The 18,075-nt window shown below is 51.2% G+C and overlaps 1 protein-coding gene across 9 annotated transcripts in view; it reads right to left on the bottom strand.

Moving 5' to 3' along the window:
* The window catches only part of SLC5A11 (solute carrier family 5 member 11), a 53,145-nt gene that overhangs the window by 7,435 nt on the left and 27,635 nt on the right, over positions 1-18,075 (bottom strand). For 4 of the 9 annotated variants that reach the window (XM_016222664.2, XM_016222665.2, XM_016222666.2 and 1 more), the window contains 4 exons: positions 17,877-17,982; positions 15,340-15,420; positions 11,845-12,050; positions 2,032-2,167 (listed from right to left, as the gene is read on the bottom strand). In XM_016222664.2, coding sequence (XP_016078150.2) covers positions 2,032-2,167; positions 11,845-12,050; positions 15,340-15,420; positions 17,877-17,982 — 529 coding nt within the window. The remainder of the gene's footprint in view (positions 1-2,031; positions 2,168-11,844; positions 12,051-15,339; positions 15,421-17,876; positions 17,983-18,075) is intronic. The other 5 variants (XM_016222667.2, XM_087815186.1, XM_087815182.1 and 2 more) reach the window with 3 other exon arrangements.

The raw sequence follows: 18,075 nt of genomic DNA, 5'->3' as shown, positions 1-18,075 counted from the left end.
AGTGCTTTGGAGCCGAAAATGTGCACTTGTAGCAGGCCCTACGGTGTGGCTGATGCTGCGGGAACCCCACTTCGAGCAGCGTGGTCCAGGCCTTCAAACACGCACCACTCCCCCCCCTCGCACTCGCTGCCGGTGCCACAGGCTGTGCTGTGCTGAGGGACACTTCATGTTACTTTTTCATGAGAACCAGACGCGTCTGTTACCTTACAAAGTCCTTAGAGGTGAGAACACCACCTTATGTTTCATTTAATAATGAGACACTGTTGATTGGCTGATCGTAAGAGCATCAGCCCGAAGCTTAAAGTGTGATTTTCTGAGAGCGACGGGAGCATGACTGAGGGGTTCTGGAGGCAGATGCACCTGGATTTAACCCTGGCTCACCCACCCCAGCCATGTGACTTCTGGCGAGTCACCTAACCCAGGACAGGGGTAGAGCCTCTTTTTCCCTTAACCCACGGCCAGTCCATCATTGTCTGGTTGGCTTCACTCTAAAGTACATTTTCACACCATCCATGTGGATCACTGTGGCTTCTTCCAGAGGATCCCTGCCCAGCATCCCCTGTGGCATCTCTCTCTGGATTTTCCCCACAGCACTTGCTTAGCACAATCAGTGAACATCTCATTTATCTTTCTACTTTTTTTTTTTCTGTCCCTACCATGGGAATGTAGGTCCCCACATAGCAGGGTCCCCAGGGTCTTCTAAAGCAAGGCCCTCTAAAATCAGCTCTCAACACTGTTGAAGACATGGGCAAATAAATAGCTGGGTGAATTAGCTTTTGTGAGCTTCAGTTTCCTCATCTGTAAGTGAAAATATTAACAGTGCTCACCCCGTAAGGTCTGGAGGCATAAAGGAGATAGTATGAGAGTAAAAACTGAGAGTGAGCATGTGTACAGCATGCTCCAGGCGCCAGGACTTGCGCGGAGCCTTAGCAATGTTACTGCCCTTCTACAGGCTAGGGCAGAGACCAGCAGAGACTAAGTGGCTTATTAGAGTCCAGAACTAGTAGGGCAGAGCCAAGGGCCAGGCCAGGGTTCAGGCGAGCCCTCTCCATGCCCCCTCTCCATGCCCCCCTCTCCGTGCCCCCTCTCCACTGGCAGACTCCGTGCAGGGACCGGCATTGCTCTAAGGGAACATTGAATGTTGGCTCCTTTGAGCCACATTTTTGATCATATCGTGAGCCTTGCCCAATTGCTGCGACTTTCCTTCAGGTCCCCACAAGCCCCAGAAGTCAGTTCTCCCTCCCCCTGGAAACCGGGCTGGTGGCTCTCGCTCCTTCATGTATCTGGGCTCAGGGAGCAGCAGCCCAAGTCCAGCACCACAGACAGCTCCCTGCCTCTGCCCCAGCTGCCCTCCGGATTCTTTCTGTCCTGAACTACTTCGACAAAACTTCTGGACCCCACAAAGGACCATTTCTTCCTACCGTTTGCCTACCTCTGTGTGACACAGTGTCGGATAAGGCACAGGGAGGGGGCGTCCGCCTGGCGCTCCGCTTAGAGAGCTCACTGGGTAGAAAGCGAGGAGCCTTCTCCTGTACAGACCCCGCTTCCTGACACCCAGTGACCTCAGGGCATCCTGCCCCAGTCCTGTTTAATCCCCACAGCCCAAACCTCATCCCTTTACCACCCCCCAAAAAAGATAAAAAATCCAAGGCAAATACTCTAAACACTTTGCTATCCCTGATTTCTGTTAAGAAAAGTACCCCTGAAAGGGTTCCGTTGGGCCAAGTTGCCAAACCACGGGCTCAGACATGAATGCGTGAGAGGAGCTCTCAACATGATAGGTCGGGACCTGGCTTTGAAACCACGGATTTAGCCTCATTTGTGGCTTTGAAAAAATAGAGTTGAGGCAAGGCCCCAGGTGGGTATCCACTCCATCCAGCCTGGGTTTGGGGGTGGTGTAGAGCCCATCAGTGCCTGGATAGACCCCTCAGTGCATCACTAGGAAGGGCCTTCGGCCACCAGCAGTATGCTTCAGACATGTCACAGGGCTGAGACTCAGACCATGGCCTCTCCTCCCAGCGGCGCTCTCACCTGGGAAGAGCACACGGCTGATCATCCCGGGGAACACCATCATGAAGAGGGGCAGCACCTTCAGGTACGCGGCCATCAGAGAGCCTCCTTTGGCATGGGACAGGTTTTTGGCAGCCAGACTCCGCTGAACGATCACCTGGAAGACAGTGGGTGACCAGGAGCTGGGACAGCTTTCTCTTAAGGCCTCTAAGAGGCATAGTCCTGGTAGGCAGTGGACTCAGACCTCGGATTGCCGGCTTCTCGTTGCGGAGGATCTCTCCTCAAGCCCTGTGGTCCAGCTGGGGGAGCTAGGACTCTATCCCCTGCCCCTTCCCCACTCCTTCATTCCGGGGTTGGAGAGCTAGGCCCCCCACCCCGCCCCTTCCCCACTCCTTTATTCCAGGGTTGGAGAGCTAGGCCCCCCACCCCACCCCGCCCCTTCCCCACTCTTTTATTCCAGGGTTGGAGAGCTAAGCCCCCCACCCCGCCCCTTCCCCACTCCTTTATTCCAGGGTTGGAGAGCTAAGCCCCCCACCCCACCCCGCCCCTTCCCCACTCTTTTATTCCAGGGTTGGAGAGCTAAGCCCCCCACCCCGCCCCTTCCCTACTCCTTTGTTCCGGGGTTGGCTAGCTAGGCTCCCCACCCCGCCCCTTCCCCACTCCTTTATTCCAGGGTTGGAGAGCTAAGCCCCCCAACCCGCACCTTCCCTACTCCTTTATTCCCGGGTTGGGTAGCTAGGCCCCCCACCCCGCCCCTTCCCCACTCCTTTGTTCCGGGGTTGGGTAGCTAAGCCCCCCACCCCGCCCCTTCCCCACTCCTTTATTCCCGGGTTGGGTAGCTAGGCCCCCCACCCCGCCCCTTCCCCACTCCTTTATTCCCGGGTTGGGTAGCTAGGCCCCCCACCCCGCCCCTTCCCCACTCCTTTATTCCCGGGTTGGGTAGCTAGGCCCCCCACCCCGCCCCTTCCCCACTCCTTTATTCCCGGGTTGGGTAGCTAGGCCCCCCACCCCGCCCCTTCCCCACTCCTTTATTCCCGGGTTGGGTAGCTAGGTTCCCCACCCCGCCCCTTCCCCACTCCTTTGTTCCGGGGTTGGCTAGCTAAGCCCCCCACCCCACCCCTTCCCCACTCCTTTGTTCCGGGGTTGGCTAGCTAGGCCCCCCACCCCGCCCCTTCCCCACTCCTTTGTTCCGGGGTTGGCTAGCTAGGCCCCCCACCCCGCCCCTTCCCCACTCCTTTATTCCCGGGTTGGGTAGCTAGGCCCCCCACCCCGCCCCTTCCCCACTCCTTCGTTCCGGGGTTGGGTAGCTAGGTTCCCCACCCCGCCCCTTCCCCACTCCTTTATTCCCGGGTTGGGTAGCTAGGCCCCCCACCCCGCCCCTTCCCCACTCCTTCGTTCCGGGGTTGGGTAGCTAGGTTCCCCACCCCGCCCCTTCCCCACTCCTTTGTTCCCGGGTTGGACCTGGCCAGTTAGAGTTCTCCACAGTTACTTCCCTGGCCACCGTGATTGGTTAAGAAAGAGCATGTACCCAGTGCAGGCCAGTTCTAGCTCCACGTGGCTTTCCCTAGAAGGGACGAAGGAAAGGGGCACCCCCCCACCCCCAGCCTCCGCCGGAGGGGCTCGCCGCGAGGGCAGCCCAGGAAAACCAGGAGCTGGAGACACAGAGGAACAGTTTCCATGACACAGTCGGAGCCTCAGTCTAGCTGTGCCAGGAAACTGGCAGCCCGGGTTCAAATCCTGCTTCCCCGCTTCTCCGCTGTGTGGTCATGGGCACACAATATTCCCTCTCCTTGCCTCAGCTCCCCGATCTACAAGATGGGGAGAATATTAGGACCATTTTGACAATGAAATGAAGCCAAGCCACTTAGAGTATTTAGGTGGGGCCTGATCAATAGTAACTGCCCAATAAATACCGTTACCATTGCTACCACCTCTGCCCCGCCCCACCCCGGTCACGGAACTTGAAGAAAATACTGGCAAATAAGGGTCCTCACCAAGTCAGCAAAGGCTCCTTGATGGAAAGAGTCGAGAGGTAGGATCTGCCCCAGTCCCGCTCCACCCCCGAATGATGTTCAGACTCCACAGTGCAGACGTGCACATCTATTCGGGGGAAGCCTTGTGCTCGGGGGGCATTTCATCTCCAGAGTCCATGGACCTTGGCACACTGTTGCCAGAAGACGTCAGAATGAGCGAGGACAGTGTCCATCTGCAGTAGCAGTGGCACAAACTGAGCTTTTGGACAAGTCTCGAGGGCAGACACCTGTGCCCCCCGAATACACCCACTCGGCCAGTCAGAACCGCAAAGAGCGCTGGTCACAAGCCGCCCCCCAGGCTGAGGAGCCTGCTGTTCTGTGCCTGTCAGACCCTCGAAGGAGCAGGAGTCAGCTGGCACTGAACGGTAACCTACGCCGCGGCTGGAAGGGCGCCCAAGAGGAATGGCCGCGGAACAGAGTGCGAGGCGCAGGGGCCCTCGCTGGGCCCCGTCCTCGCCCCGGCGGGCATCCCTCACACAGCTGCCTCCTTTCGCTCTGCCTGCAGCAACCGCGGGCAGGCCTTCCCTTCACTGGGGTGGAAGGGAGCGGGGAGACCTGTCGGGGAGAGGCCACGGTGGAGGCCTGACGGCGGGCCGTGGGCGGTTCTCTCACCCAAGGTTCTGGATGAACCCCAGAGGGAAGTCCATCCCGGAGGTGAGTTGGAGCAGATGAGCTGAGTGGTTAGAAGTGCAGACAGACCCGAGTGTGGATCCGCTCCACCAGGTCTTTGTGAGTGTGGACAAGCTCCTTAAACTCCACAGCCCTCAGTCTTCCCATCTTCCAAATGGGGATCATCACAGGGGTTTTGAGGTGCCTAGCACTTCTTATGCAGAGGGAACACTAGTGATCATGGCATTGTCGCTGCTGCTGTTGGGTGAAACCGGAGGAGGGAGTTCACATAGGTCACCAGGATGGAAGAGAGCGAGTGAGATCTTGGAAAGCAGAGCAGAGCCGCAGGCCCCCAGCTCAAAACCGTGAAGACAGCTGACACCGGGCTGATAACCGAACAGGAGGCTGGTCTTGGGGGACACCCGGGCAGGTGTAGCGGCCGTGGCTGGTTTTTAGGAATGAGTGTTGGCCTGCAGTGGAGGGGACTTGAAAGGACGGAGGCAGAGAAGCAAGAGCAGGGAGGCCAAAGAGACGCCGGCACTCGGGTTTTACAGGGGCGAGGACCTAGGAGAGGGGCAGGCAAGGACTGGCGCGTGGCTGCCAGCGGGGTTGGGATGTGTGGCCTCTGGCCACAGCACACAGTAGGCCTACGTCTTGTCCTGAGGTCTCCTCCAGGGCTCTCTGCTGGGTGGGGTAAAGCTAGGCCTTGCCAAGATTTACCCCCTCACAGGGCATGACTTGCCCCAGGGTGCTTCCTGCCAGGGAGCCTGGTCCCCACCGATCCTCCTCAGCCTTCGGACGGGCCCCAGGAGCCGGAACTCTCTCCACCGCTCCCCGAGGCTGTGGGCCCTGGCGCACCTGGAGAGGCCGGAGGCCGCGAGGCTCCCAGCCCCTTTCCACGCCGGCTCAGTGGCCTGTGGACGCATAGGAGTAACTGTTTTGTTGCCGTGGCGATGCTGTGGCGAGCGGGATGGGTGGAATTCTCCCCTTCGTCCTGTGTGGACTTCAGTGCGACAGTCCTCCCCCTCCTTTTGAAACCCATGCCCTCTTCACGTGGCTACCGTGTCATCTTGGGCATGGTTGCCAAGTCCTGGGGCCAGCGCCTGACCCCAGCTAGGCCGCTCAGAGCCCCTGCACTGCAGTTTTGGATTTGACATGTGGATCAGCAGCCTTCTCCTGCTGGTCTCGGGGGGAGACAATGACGTCAGCAGGGGAGACAATGTCAGCAGGTGAGAAAGAAAGATGGTGGTGAGGGAAGGGGTAAGTCCCAGTTCCTGAGACCAGGTCAGTGTCCCGCCATTTGTCCTCCATGAGCTAGTGAACCCCCCCCGCCCCCGCCTTTTCGGAGCTAATTTAGGTGTGATATTTTTCCTATCACTTGCAACCAAGGCACAAATCACACTTGTTTGGATGCTGCAAGAGAAAGACTCTGAAATGTGGAATAGTCTTATCTGAGGGAGGTGGGAGCAGTGGGGTCTCTCTCCAGAGCTGGGAAGTTGCTACTGTTGTTTAGAAGTTGTTGCCACTGTTATCTGTCATTTCTCAGGACTCCGAACATGCACCCAGTGAGGCTCAGGTCACGTGAGAATGTGGTAGTGAGACATAAGTGTATCGGAGCCCGTGGAATACTTAGTGCTCTGTTGGGTCCACAACAGCTGCAGTCCTGGCTGGTGAAGCAGCTGCAGTCCTGGCCGGCCCATCTGGAAGCAGCTGCAGTCCTGGCTGGTGAAGCAGCTGCAGTCCTGGCCGGCCCATCTGGAAGCAGCTGCAGTCCTGGCTGGTGAAGCAGCTGCAGTCCTGGCCGGCCCATCTGGAAGCAGCTGCAACCCTGGACGGTGGAGCAGCTGCAGTCCTGGCCAGTCCATCTGGAAGCAGCTGCAGTCCTGGCCGGTCCATCTGGAAGCAGCTGCAGTCCTGGCCGGTCCATCTGGAAGCAGCTGCAGTCCTGGCCGGCCCATCTGGAAGCAGCTGCAACCCTGGACGGTGGAGCAGCTGCAGTGCTGGCTGGTCAATCTGGAAGCAGAGCACTTTCCGCTGCAGAAGCTGTGACTGAAGAGACTCCTGGCTTTTACTCCTGGAAGTACAGCCTCCAGAGAGAATTTAAGACACAGCTGAGAAGTTTCAAGACAGCTGCGCTGCTTGAGCAAACAAACCCTGGGAGGAGGGTGTCACCTGCACAGCAACGCCCAGGCTCAGTAGTGTTCGGGAAACGGGCTGCATTAAAATAGTAAGATGCTTAGATCAGTGACGGGCAGGGGGACCAGCACCAAGAAATGTTCGAGTGTCATTCCTCTTATCAGTTGTTATCCACCTCTGCGCAGGAGATCAGGGCGAGCGCTCGGTCAGTGAACGAGAGTGTCTTCTGCTCTACAGGGAGCCTTGCGGCTCCAGCAAAGGCGCAGGTCCGGGCAGCACCAGTCGCAGTGAGCAAGGTCTTCGGACTCTATGGACTCCAGCTCAACAGCAGCACCTGTAGTCAAGACCACGGTCCTGGGTTCACGGGGGGCTTGGGTTTCTTGAACAAGTCAGGGTGGGCCGGAGTGGCCTGCGGGGTCTCAATCGACACACAGGGCAATCAGTGGGAGCCAGCGAGCTGTGTCCAGAGCAGCGACATAAACGTAGTAAAAAAGTAAATGTTTTTAATGGTTTGTTTATTAACTGTCCATGCAACGAAAGCACTGTGACCGAATTCCTTGTGCTTCCCTCTTGGATAACTATCAGGAACCCCACCTAACAGGAAACAGGCACAGAGACACTAAATCATGTCTCAGGGTTCTGCCGCCTAAACAGATTCTAGGTCTGTTCAATGCGGAGCCCATGCTGTTAGCCTAGACCTGACCTGTCTCCCAAGGGCTCTCCCACCTGAGATTTCTGAGAAGGGGTCTGTCTCTTAAAGGGGAGGTGTCCAGAATTACACAGTCACTGGGATGGTACTTAGCTCTTCATGGGGAGGCGTCCGACCCCTGTGGTGACCAAGCTTTATTCTTAGCAGTGTCTCCTATTTTATTTTATTTTATTATTTTAATTTAATTTAATTATTTATTTATTATTGTTGTTTTCTTTTAAATTTTTATTTAATTTATATTTATTGTTGAAAGTATTACAGATGACCCCTTTCTTTCCCCATCGATCCCCTCTACCTCGCACCCCCCACTCCAGGCCTTCATCACACTATTGTCTCTGTCCCTGGGTTATACATATATGCATATAAGTTCTTAGGTTAATCTCTCCCCACCCACCCCCACTTTCCCTCTGAGATCCCTCTGTCTGTTCCATGCTTCTATGTCTCTGGATCTATTTTGTTCATCAGTTTATTTTATTTATTAGATTCCACATATGAGTGAGATCATGTGATACTTGTCTTTCTCTACCTGGCTTATTTCACTTAGCATAATGCTCTCCAGTTCCCTCCATGCTGTCTCATAGGGTAAGGGATCCTTCTTTATAGCTGCATAGTATTCCATGGTGTGAATGCCCCACAGCTTTTTTATCCACTCATCTACTGATGGGCACTTGGGCTGCTTCCAGATCTTAGCTATTGTAAATTGCGCTGCTATGAACATAGGGGTAAGTTCCTTCTGATTGGTGTTTTGGGTTTCTTAGGATATATTCCTAGAGTTGGGAATGCTGGGTGAAATGGAATTTCCATATTTAATTTTTTGAGGAAACTCCAACTGTTTTCCATAGTGGCTGCCCCAGCCTGCATTCCCATCAGCAATGGATCAGAGAAGATGCTTGATATGACTTCACTCTTCTTCAACTTGCAGAGACTTGTTTTGTGTCCTAACATGGGGTCTATCTTTGGGAATGTCCCATGTGCACTTGAGGAGAATGCTTAGTCTGCAGCTTTGGGGCAAAATGTTCTGTAAATGTCAATTAAATCCATCTGATCTAGTGTGTCATTTAGAGTCACTGCTTCCTTGTTGATTTTTTTGTCTGGAAGATCTATCCAGTGAAGTCAGTGGGGTGTTAAAGTCCCCTACTGTGACTGTATTGCTGTTGATCTCTCCCTTAAAGTCCTCCAGAAGTTTTTTTAAAATATATTTAGGTGCTCCTATATTGGGTGCATATATGTTTACCAGTGTTATATCCTCTTGTTGGATCAATCCCTTTAGTATTATGTAGTGACCTTTATTGTCTCTTGTTATGGCCTTCATTTTGAAGTCTATTTTGTCACATATAAGTATTGCTAGCCCAGATTTATTATTATTTTTTCATTCCATTTGCACGGAAAAATGTTTCCATCCCTTCACTCTCAGCCTCTGTGAGTCTTTTGTTCTGAGGTGGGTCTCTTGCAGGCAGCATAAATTTGAGTCATGTTTTTTTGTCCATTCAGCTACTCTGTGTCTTTTGATTGGGACATTTAATCCACTTATATTTAAGGTTATTATTGATAGGTATTATCTACTGCCATTTTATTTCTTTATGCCTATGTTTCTCTCTCTCTCTCTTTATTTCAACTTCTTATTACAGTCCCTTTAACATTTCCCACAATGTTGGTTTGGTGGTGATAAGCTCCATTAGCCTTTTTTTTTTGTCTGGGAAGCTCTTTATCTCACCGTCTATTTTGAATGATAGCCTTGCTGGATGGAGTAGTCTTGGTTTCAGATCCTTGCTTTTCATTACCTTGAATACTTCATGCCATTGCTTTCTGGCCTGTAGAGTTTCTGATGAGAAGTCAGCTGACAGCCTTATGGGAGCTCCTTTGTAGGTAACAGATTGCTTTTCTCTTGCTGCCTTTAAGATTCTCTCTTTGTCTTGGATTTTTGGCATTTTAATTATGATGTGCCTGGGCGTAAGCCTCTCTGGGTTCTTCTTGCTTGGGACTCTCTGTGCCTCCTGAACTTGTGTGACTTTTTCCTTCACCAGGTTAGGGAAGTTTTCTGCCATTATTTCTTCAAACAGGTTCTCTAAATCTTGCTTACTTTCAACCTCCCCTAGCACTCCAATGGTGTGAATATTGTTATATTTCATGTTGTCCCACAGTTCTGTTAAACTGTCCCCCTGTTTTTTAATTGTTTTTTCTTTTTGTATATCTGATTGAGTCATTTTTTTTTCTACCCTGTCTTCTAATTTGCTGATTCGATCCTCGGCTTCCTCTAATCTGCTGTTTATTCCTTCCAACGTATTCTTTATTTCTGCTATGTCATTGTTAATCTCCTTCATAGCTTCCATATCCTTTTTCATGCTGTTGCACATCCTTACAATCAGTATTCTGAACTCTATATGTGATAGATTGCTTATCTCCATTTCACTTACCTCTTCTTCTGGACAATTCTCTTGTTCTTTCATTTGGGGCTTTTTTTTTTTTGGTCTCCCCATTTTGGCTGCCTATTTGGGTTTGTTCCTATGTATTAGGTAGGCCTGCTAGGACTCTTGATCTTTTTGGAGGATCTCTGGTGCAGGTCAATGTCAGACGCTGTTTGGGACTGGCCTTGTGTACCTTGTTTGGAGCTATCAGTGATCCACAGCTTGTGGCTTCCTCCATTTGGGCTGGGTGTGTTTGGACAGGACCAAGATGTGCACCAACATCTGCTTTTCCAAGCCCTGGGTTCAGAAGCAAATCAGGCAAAGACTCAAAGCACCCAGAGATCCATCTTTGCCTGCAGGGTGATTGTTGTTCTCAGTCTCATAATGAGCCTCAGGCTGTAGACCACAGCAAGGCATAAACTCCACAGTGTGGAGCGAGAGGTTTTCCAGTGGGTGGAGCAATTGTTTCCCCCTCAGGCAAAAGCTGCCGGGATGGTAAAGGTATGCGTGAGGAAGATGTCCTCTGCATTGGCCCTTTAAGAGGGGGCCTGCATTTCCAGCCGTCTCTCCCTGGCAGATGGAAACCTGGCTGCTTTTCAGCCAGATGGTATGTGGGCACCTTTCTCAGTTCTAGTGCTCTGGGCTGGGGAGCTCAGCTTGGGGTTTAGACTCCAGAGTTCCTAGTGGGAACCCCTCACAGCTGAGATTACCCTTCATATCTTCAGCTACTGCCTGTGGGAGCCCAGCCAGCCCTCTCACACCTCACACTTCCTACCGGTCTCTATGTGGTCTCTACTTTCTTCCTTGGTTATGAGGGTGCTCTCCAGCTCGTCTTCAGTTGATTTTTCAGGATGGTTTTTCTATATTTTAGTTGTAATTCCAGTTTGGACCTGGGCGAGTGTCAGTATAGTTTTCACTCAATCCACTGCCATCTTGGAATCCAGGGCAGTATCTCCTTTAGTTAAACTCTCAACAGCTCTAACTATGCAATTTAGCATCTAAAATGGTAGACAGATCTGATTGTTGATGCAACAGAAAGAACAACACATTTCAGCTGCTGACGTAGTCACTGGGTTTGAAACCTGAGAAAGTAGATGGGTGCACAGTGAAACAGTTCCCACCTGTCCTGGCACCTCTGCCCACAAGTATCTGCTCTTTTTTGTTTTAGATAAGTCCAACCAGAGTTTCTTCATGCACATACAAGTAAGTGCAAATATTGGGTCTATCTCTTTCTTTTATCGAATGAGGCTTGTTACACACACTGTTGTGTCTTCTGCTTTTGTCATGTCTTTTCTCACACAAGTTACATGCCTGCCAGCTGTGCCTTCTGCTGTGCTCTGCCTGTGCCCTCTGCTGTACCTTCTGCAGTGCTCTGGCTGTGCCCTCTGCTGTGCCCTCTCCTGCCATTGCTCTTCTCTGCACAATCACACAGAGCGCTACTCTCCCCCCTACAGCCTTGTTGAACAGTAACTTCCAGGCACATCTCCCCTCACCACCTTATTTAAAATTGCACCCGCACTCCCACACCCAATCCCTCTGTCCCTGCTCTGCTTTTTTTAATGCCACTTACTGCCTCTGCCATTGCACATAATGTATTTACTGTCTGTGTACCCCGCTGGAAGCAGAGCTCCAGGAGCTACCGAGAGCCCTGCCTGATTCATTCACTTGTGACTTCTAAGTGCCTGGTACATAGACGATGCCCGGTGAGCATCAGTGTTAACCTCCCGTTAGATTGTACCCTCTCTTTGCTTACTGGACCTTCCCAGACATTCAGCAGGGTGTATTAAACTTCACCATCACCTGGGCGGAGCAGGAAGTAAGATAGTGTGTAGAGCCTGGAAAGGAAGGCGTTATCAAGGGTGGCGGGAGAGAAAGGCAAATGAGAGAACAGCAGGAGGGCCCAGTGCCCGGAGTGAGCTGCAGGGCGCAGCCGGGGCCGTACCTGATCCGTGCACCAGTACCAGAGAGACGGCATGGACATTCCAAAGAGGATCCCGGGCCACGGGAGGTCGGATGTCAGCGGGTCTCGGAAGATGTGGAAGGCATCTTCTCGGGGCAGCCCGCAGCTGCTGTTTTCAGTTCGGTTGGTGGCCAGGGCCAAGAAATACTTCTCCGTCAGGCCTTCCAGCCCTCCAATAGCAGCAAAACCTAGACATGGAGGAAGCCATGTGCCAGGAGCTCAGGTGGATCCCCAGCAGTGATGAAATAGTTGGAGATCGTGAAACTCCACTCAGAGTCCAGTAACCAAGGAAAGGTAGCGTCTTAACAGTTCTCAGCCTCTCTTTTTAATGCTTTTGGTAGTGAGTATAGAATGCTTCTCAGAATAATATTGCTAAATGTGTAACACGAAATGTGTAGGATTGTAAAGGAAACCAAATATAGGAAAGGCAATCATCAAAACATAAAACTACTGTGAGAGCCCGACTGGTGTGGCTCAGCAGTTGAGCATCGACCTAGAATCCAGGAGCTTGCCATTCGATTCCGGTCGGGGCACATGCCCGGATTGAGGGCTCGATCCCCAGCAGGGGGCGTGCGGGAGCGATCATTGACTCTCATCACTGATGTTTCTATCTCTCTCTCCCTTTCTCTCTCTGATATCAAGAAAGACTATTTTTTTAAAAAATAGTTTTAAAAAAAAACTAATAACTTTTTATTTGCCCATTAAGTAGTAAAACCTAGCAGGAAATCTAAGAACAATTTTGTTTCAAAGTAGCCCTGAGCACAAACAAGACTTCAGTGCATCAGCATCAACTGTAAGAACATCTGGATGAGAACACCTGGGGTATCCGGTGTCAAAGCCATGGATATGGCTAATACTGCCATGGCTTATTGCCTACATTTATAATTGGAAAATGCTGAATTTCAATGATAGACTCGTGAAAATAGAGGTGAAGTTTTTTTTCTTGTTTTCCATCCAAGGTTCACAAATGCCCCAAGTTCTGCCCACAGACCCCGGTTATGAAACCTGCCCTACGAAAGCATCCTTTCACCTTGGAGACTCTCAGAATCTGCCAGTTCCTGGTATCGCAAGGGTGGTGCACGTAATTTGTGAACTTGAGCAAGGCTTCCCCTCTCTGAGGCTCAGTTTCCTCATCTGCTAGTGGGTAAGGTGGCGCCAGCCTCCCAGGGCTGGAGCCAGGGCTCGGGGACACTGCACATGAAATACACCGTGTCTGGCACGAGCCTGAGCGACTCTAAAAAATAATAAAGCACTGTCTTTTGGAGTCTGCTTCTTTTCATTAATTGAAAGGATTCAGAGTTACCCCAAAATAATGTTGCTCTCACCAGATTACATTCTGGAAGGCCTTGCTTTGCTTTGTTTTGTATGGAAGACAGAAGCTTGGTGTTACCACTGGTAGGAATAGTTATTAGGGAAAAAATTACTGTGCTGATAAATTTTTGTCAAGTTTTATTTCCCTAAAAAATTATTTTGTGGTAGTGGGGGAGGTGTCAATAATTGATAAAAACAGAATCACCTCGGGGCAGGTGAGAATGCAGAAGGCAGAGCTTTGCAAACGGCCAGTGCACAGGAATCAATAAAGCGCAGCCTCCGACCCGCGGGTGTGAGTGGGGCCGGAGGTGCCGCCTTCTAGGCTCGGCTGATGCACATGGCGGGTCCACACCCCACACTCGGAGTGGGCACCGATGTAGGAGACATCAGGCACCCCATGGGCTCAGGGTCCTCTTGGCATAAAAGAAAGTGGGTGGTTTTAACTATTTATCTGATTTCAGCCACTTTCTAAGCTCCTTTATTAAGTCAGTTTTTCAGTTTCTTTCTTTTTTTTCCTATGTAGCCAGTCATGTTATCTACAAATGATAATAATTTTGTCTCTTTCTTTTCAATATGTGCATCTTATGAATTTTTTCTTGCATTAAATAATTAGAGGGCACTTTTTCTGAGTCTAACGGGATTGCTTCTCGTGTTCTTAGGTCCCATTTTGGAGTTGTTGTTGTTTTTTAAACAAATGTTCTAATTTCTTTTTTAGTTACTGGACTATTAAAGTTTTCTACTTTCTCTTAAGTCAAATTTAGTAATTTATATTTTCCTAGAAAAACATGGATTTCAAGTGAGTTTTCATATTTATTATTAACACGAGGCTTTGCAATATTGTATTCTTACCACCTAAAACCTCCCTCTCTGTGCGGTTAGTCTGGCTGCTCTCATGATACTTCCCCGCTTCTCTCTCTTTTCCTGGATTTGAACTGCTGCTGCATTTCATGGTTCTCGTCAAAGAAATAGATATTGTAGTAATTCACTGTAGTTTTCTCTTTTCTAATTCACTGAATTGGGCTTTCATAGTCATGTATAGATGTTTTCCCCAGGGAACAGCTTTGATTCCATCGCTGACTGAATGTAAAATTCTCACCATCATTTCTGAGCAGAAGGTTGCAGTTTGATTCCTGGTTGGGACACATGCCCGGGTTGCGGGCTCGATCCCCAGTGGGGGGCTTGCAGGAGGCAGCCGATCAATGACTCTCATCATTGATGAGCAAGAAGGAACCCATATTACACAGAGAGGAATAAAGGTAAGAAATACAGCAGCCTTCTCCAAAACTATGGAAACCACAAGACAATAGAGTGACATCTTCAAAGTGCTTGGAAACAAAAATAGCTTATATTTACCCAGCGAGAATATTTTTCAAAAATAAAGGAAACTAGAGACGTTTTCAGGCAAACAAAAATTGAGAGTTCATTACTAAGAGACCCACACTATGAGAGTAAAGAAATAAAGATATTCAGAAATAGTTAGAATGAAGGTTTATGTTAGCTTATAGAAGACTTTTTAATGCTTTTTAATCACTCTGGAAGATAGTAGACTGTCAAAAGCAAACCTGTAGCAGTGAATGGGGTTTATAACATATGCAAATATACTATCATGCAGTTCTGAAACTAAATGACACAGTTAATATTATCTGGGGACAGACAGAGATGAGTATGGTGAACCCCAGGTCCAGCACTAAAATATACTGTAAAAGAAGAAAACTGGAACCAGAGGACAAATGGAACAAATAGACAACTGGCAAATAGTAGATTTTAATCCAAGCCTATCAATAATGACATGAAGACATGAATAAAAAGATAGAGATTGTCAGATTAGATTTTAAAAGCACCTATATGATGTCTACAAGGAACCTGCTTAAAATGTAAAGACATAGATAGGCTAAGAGTAAAGTGATGAAAAAAATACCCCCTTTTACTTATTTCTTTAATCATTTATCTATATCAATATAGGACGAGCTATTAATTTTTACTTTAAGAAAACAGCAGTTTTTCATGATAAGCACAGTTCTCTCTGCTAAAATAACCAGGCCTCAAGCAGCACTGCCCAGCAGCAGGCTTCCGACAGCGGGGCTTGCTGATCCCAGTGGTGAGGGCAGATGTCCCCGCGTGAGAGAGGTGCTGCCTCCCACCCACGGGGCCGGGGACCCCACTTACTGTAGCCCATCAGGGTGAGGGCTCCCACAAGCATGATCACAGTCTGCAGAGCGTCCGTGTAGATCACAGCAGCCAGGCCACCTGGGAAGGGAGGGGTGAGTGCTGAGTTGAGGGTAGGTACTTGGATGGACAGGAGTTTATCCGGGTCACAGAGGGAACCTGAAAGGTCAGGACTGGCTGTGGAGATTCAGTGTTGATTATCTGCAAAGACGGCCACAGCATCAGCTGCGCATGCCTGTTCTGCAAAGGGACTCCGCTCCTTCCACGTGGAGGTAAAGTCGATTTCTCTACCTCTCAAACGTGGGCTTGGCCAAGTGGCTTCCTCTGACTAGTAGAACGTGGTGGAGGTGATATTGCGCAGCTCCCAGCCGAGGCCTACAGGGACCTTCTGCTCCTGCTCTTGCCCTGGTAGGCCCGGGGGGCCCCATGTGTCTTTAGAAAGCCCAGTGTCGCTAACGGAGGATGGCGGCCACACGGAGGGGGGCGGCCACATGGAGGGGGCGCCCGCTCACAGCCAAGCAGCCCTCCAGCCGCGTGACTGAGGCCATGCAGCTGCAGCCGGCTGCTCCAGGTGCCATCTCACTGCAGGTGCCCTGAGCCAGGTGGGACCAGCAGAGCCACCGCCAGCAGACGATACATGAACCGTGGGCAACAATCAACTGGTTTCAAGCCCCTAAATTTGTCAGTGGCTCGTAAGCAGGCATTTCTGAGAGAGAGGAAGTGATGCTTGGCCACAGTCCCGAGCTCTGAATACCTTTGTCTTTAACATTAGAAAAAGAATGTTAAGTTCCTGAACAGGGTCATGGTGGTTGGCCTCAGGGGATTCTGTTGGTTTTGCCACCTAGAAAAATCTGTGATGATTCTGGACAGAGCAGTCTTTCCAGTCTCTTCCCTAACCTCCCTCCCTCCCTCGCCCCTTCTTCCCTTATCTGATGTAAACATGTTTACTCGTGGGCAAGGTCACTGTGCAATACCCCCAGCCCTGGGTGTGGTGTTCTCCTAAGGCTCTCCTTCCTCGCCGGCAGGGCCCTGTCCCGGTGGGGAGAGACCTGGCCTGGCTTCTGGCCCCGGTCCCCGGCTGCCCTCCATGCAGTTCACCGGCCGGAGTGCGGTGAGATCCCGACGTCCGGAACCACTGAAACCCACCGTGACTTCCATGCCAACGCCTACGGGGCATGTTATCGCGTGCCAGCACTGGGCTTAGTATGAACACCCGTTGACATCTGGTGAGGGCCCACCTCGTTCTCCACAGCGGGGTACGAGGCAAGCAAAACAGCACGTTCCCTGTGCTCAAGAGCTCATAGTCTGTTGGGAGACAGACCCCCAAACAGGAAACATGAAGATAAACTGGCAACTGCACTGGCCCTTCCCTTCCCCTGGGCTCCAGGCACAGGGCTTCTCTCGGTGCTAAGAACTCAGTCGAGGTCTTCTGGGGCAGAAGCCTTTGCGTTGTTGGAGTTTGTCACTTTTCTGTTTGGGGCCCCCAGGCTCATTTTGTGTCCTTCCAGGATCTGGTCCCCGCCCTTCCTGTCACTGCCTCTGCTACGGCAGGGCTGCGGCCGCAGCATCGGGTGCCACTCTCACCCTGGTCTTTGTGAACGGCGCCCGGCAGGTGGGGGGACACAGCCTGACCTTCTGCTGCTCAGCCTCAGCCACATCACCCCTGCCGCTGACCCTCAAACAAGCAAACCCTGTTCTCATCGCAGAGCCCTTACCCTTGCCCTTCCCTCTGCCTGGAGCTCCCTTCCCCGGAACTCCTCACGGGGACTTCCCTCATCACGCAAGTCTGGGTCAAGTATCATCGCCTCAGCTCCAATCCCAGGGAAGAAGGCCTCCCCAGCACTCCCGGCTCACCCTGCGGAACTTCCCTGCACGGCTCTTGCTGGGTTAGGACGGTGCACCCTGGCCTTGTTTACCGGTTTCCTTGCTCACGTCTCCCATCCCCACTAGCAGGTAAGTTCCTTTGGGCAAAGATTTTGTCTGTTCGCTGCTCCACCCTCCTCCCCAGCACGATGCCTGGTCTGCAGTAGGTGATACGTACCCAATGGAATGAAGTCTGTTATGCCAACAAAAGGCAGAGAAGATGGGAATGTGATTACTGAAAGCCAGATGCTTGTCCAGGCCCTGCTCCATGCAGTCCCCTTCTAGGATGCAGGTCTGAGGGGAAAGATGAGGCTGCCCAGCCTCAGGCTCCAGATTTAAGTGGTCTGCGACCCCGCCTTTCTTAGAGTGTGTGGATGCACATGCTCAGCACCTGGTAGGTTCTCAGCAAGTAGGTCTTGGCTAACGGGCGATGCTTGATGCAGTTGGGGTGCATTTTTAAATCCTCCCTCTATTGGGCAACCCTCTTTCTTAGAGGGTTGTCCATGGTCATGGACAACAGCCAAGAGAAATCTTATTATCTGAGGCAATGGAGTGACTTTTAATGAATAAATGGTCTTAACACAGTGGAACGTCAGAAGTCAGGCCAGAAAAAGATGAGGTAGCACAGTCCCTGCCCACCACCCCTCCCAGCATCACCCCTTCCTCAGTCATACCTGCAATGGTGTATAGAGCTGTGATGACCAACAGCCCAACTATGGCCAGGTACAGATCCAGCTTCAAAGACTGTTGGATAAAGATGGCGCCTGCATACATGTCCACCTGCAGAAACATGAGTGGATGGGGGATGGATGGATGGATGGATGGATGGATGGATGGGGGATGGATGAATGGATGGGTGATGGATGGATGGAC

This window comes from Miniopterus natalensis, chromosome 3, assembly GCF_054644295.1.
Source record: "Miniopterus natalensis isolate mMinNat1 chromosome 3, mMinNat1.hap1, whole genome shotgun sequence".
NCBI classification, from domain to species: domain Eukaryota; kingdom Metazoa; phylum Chordata; class Mammalia; order Chiroptera; family Miniopteridae; genus Miniopterus; species Miniopterus natalensis.
Note: the sequence above shows the minus strand (reverse complement) of the source record. Positions and strands in the feature narration are given on the sequence as shown.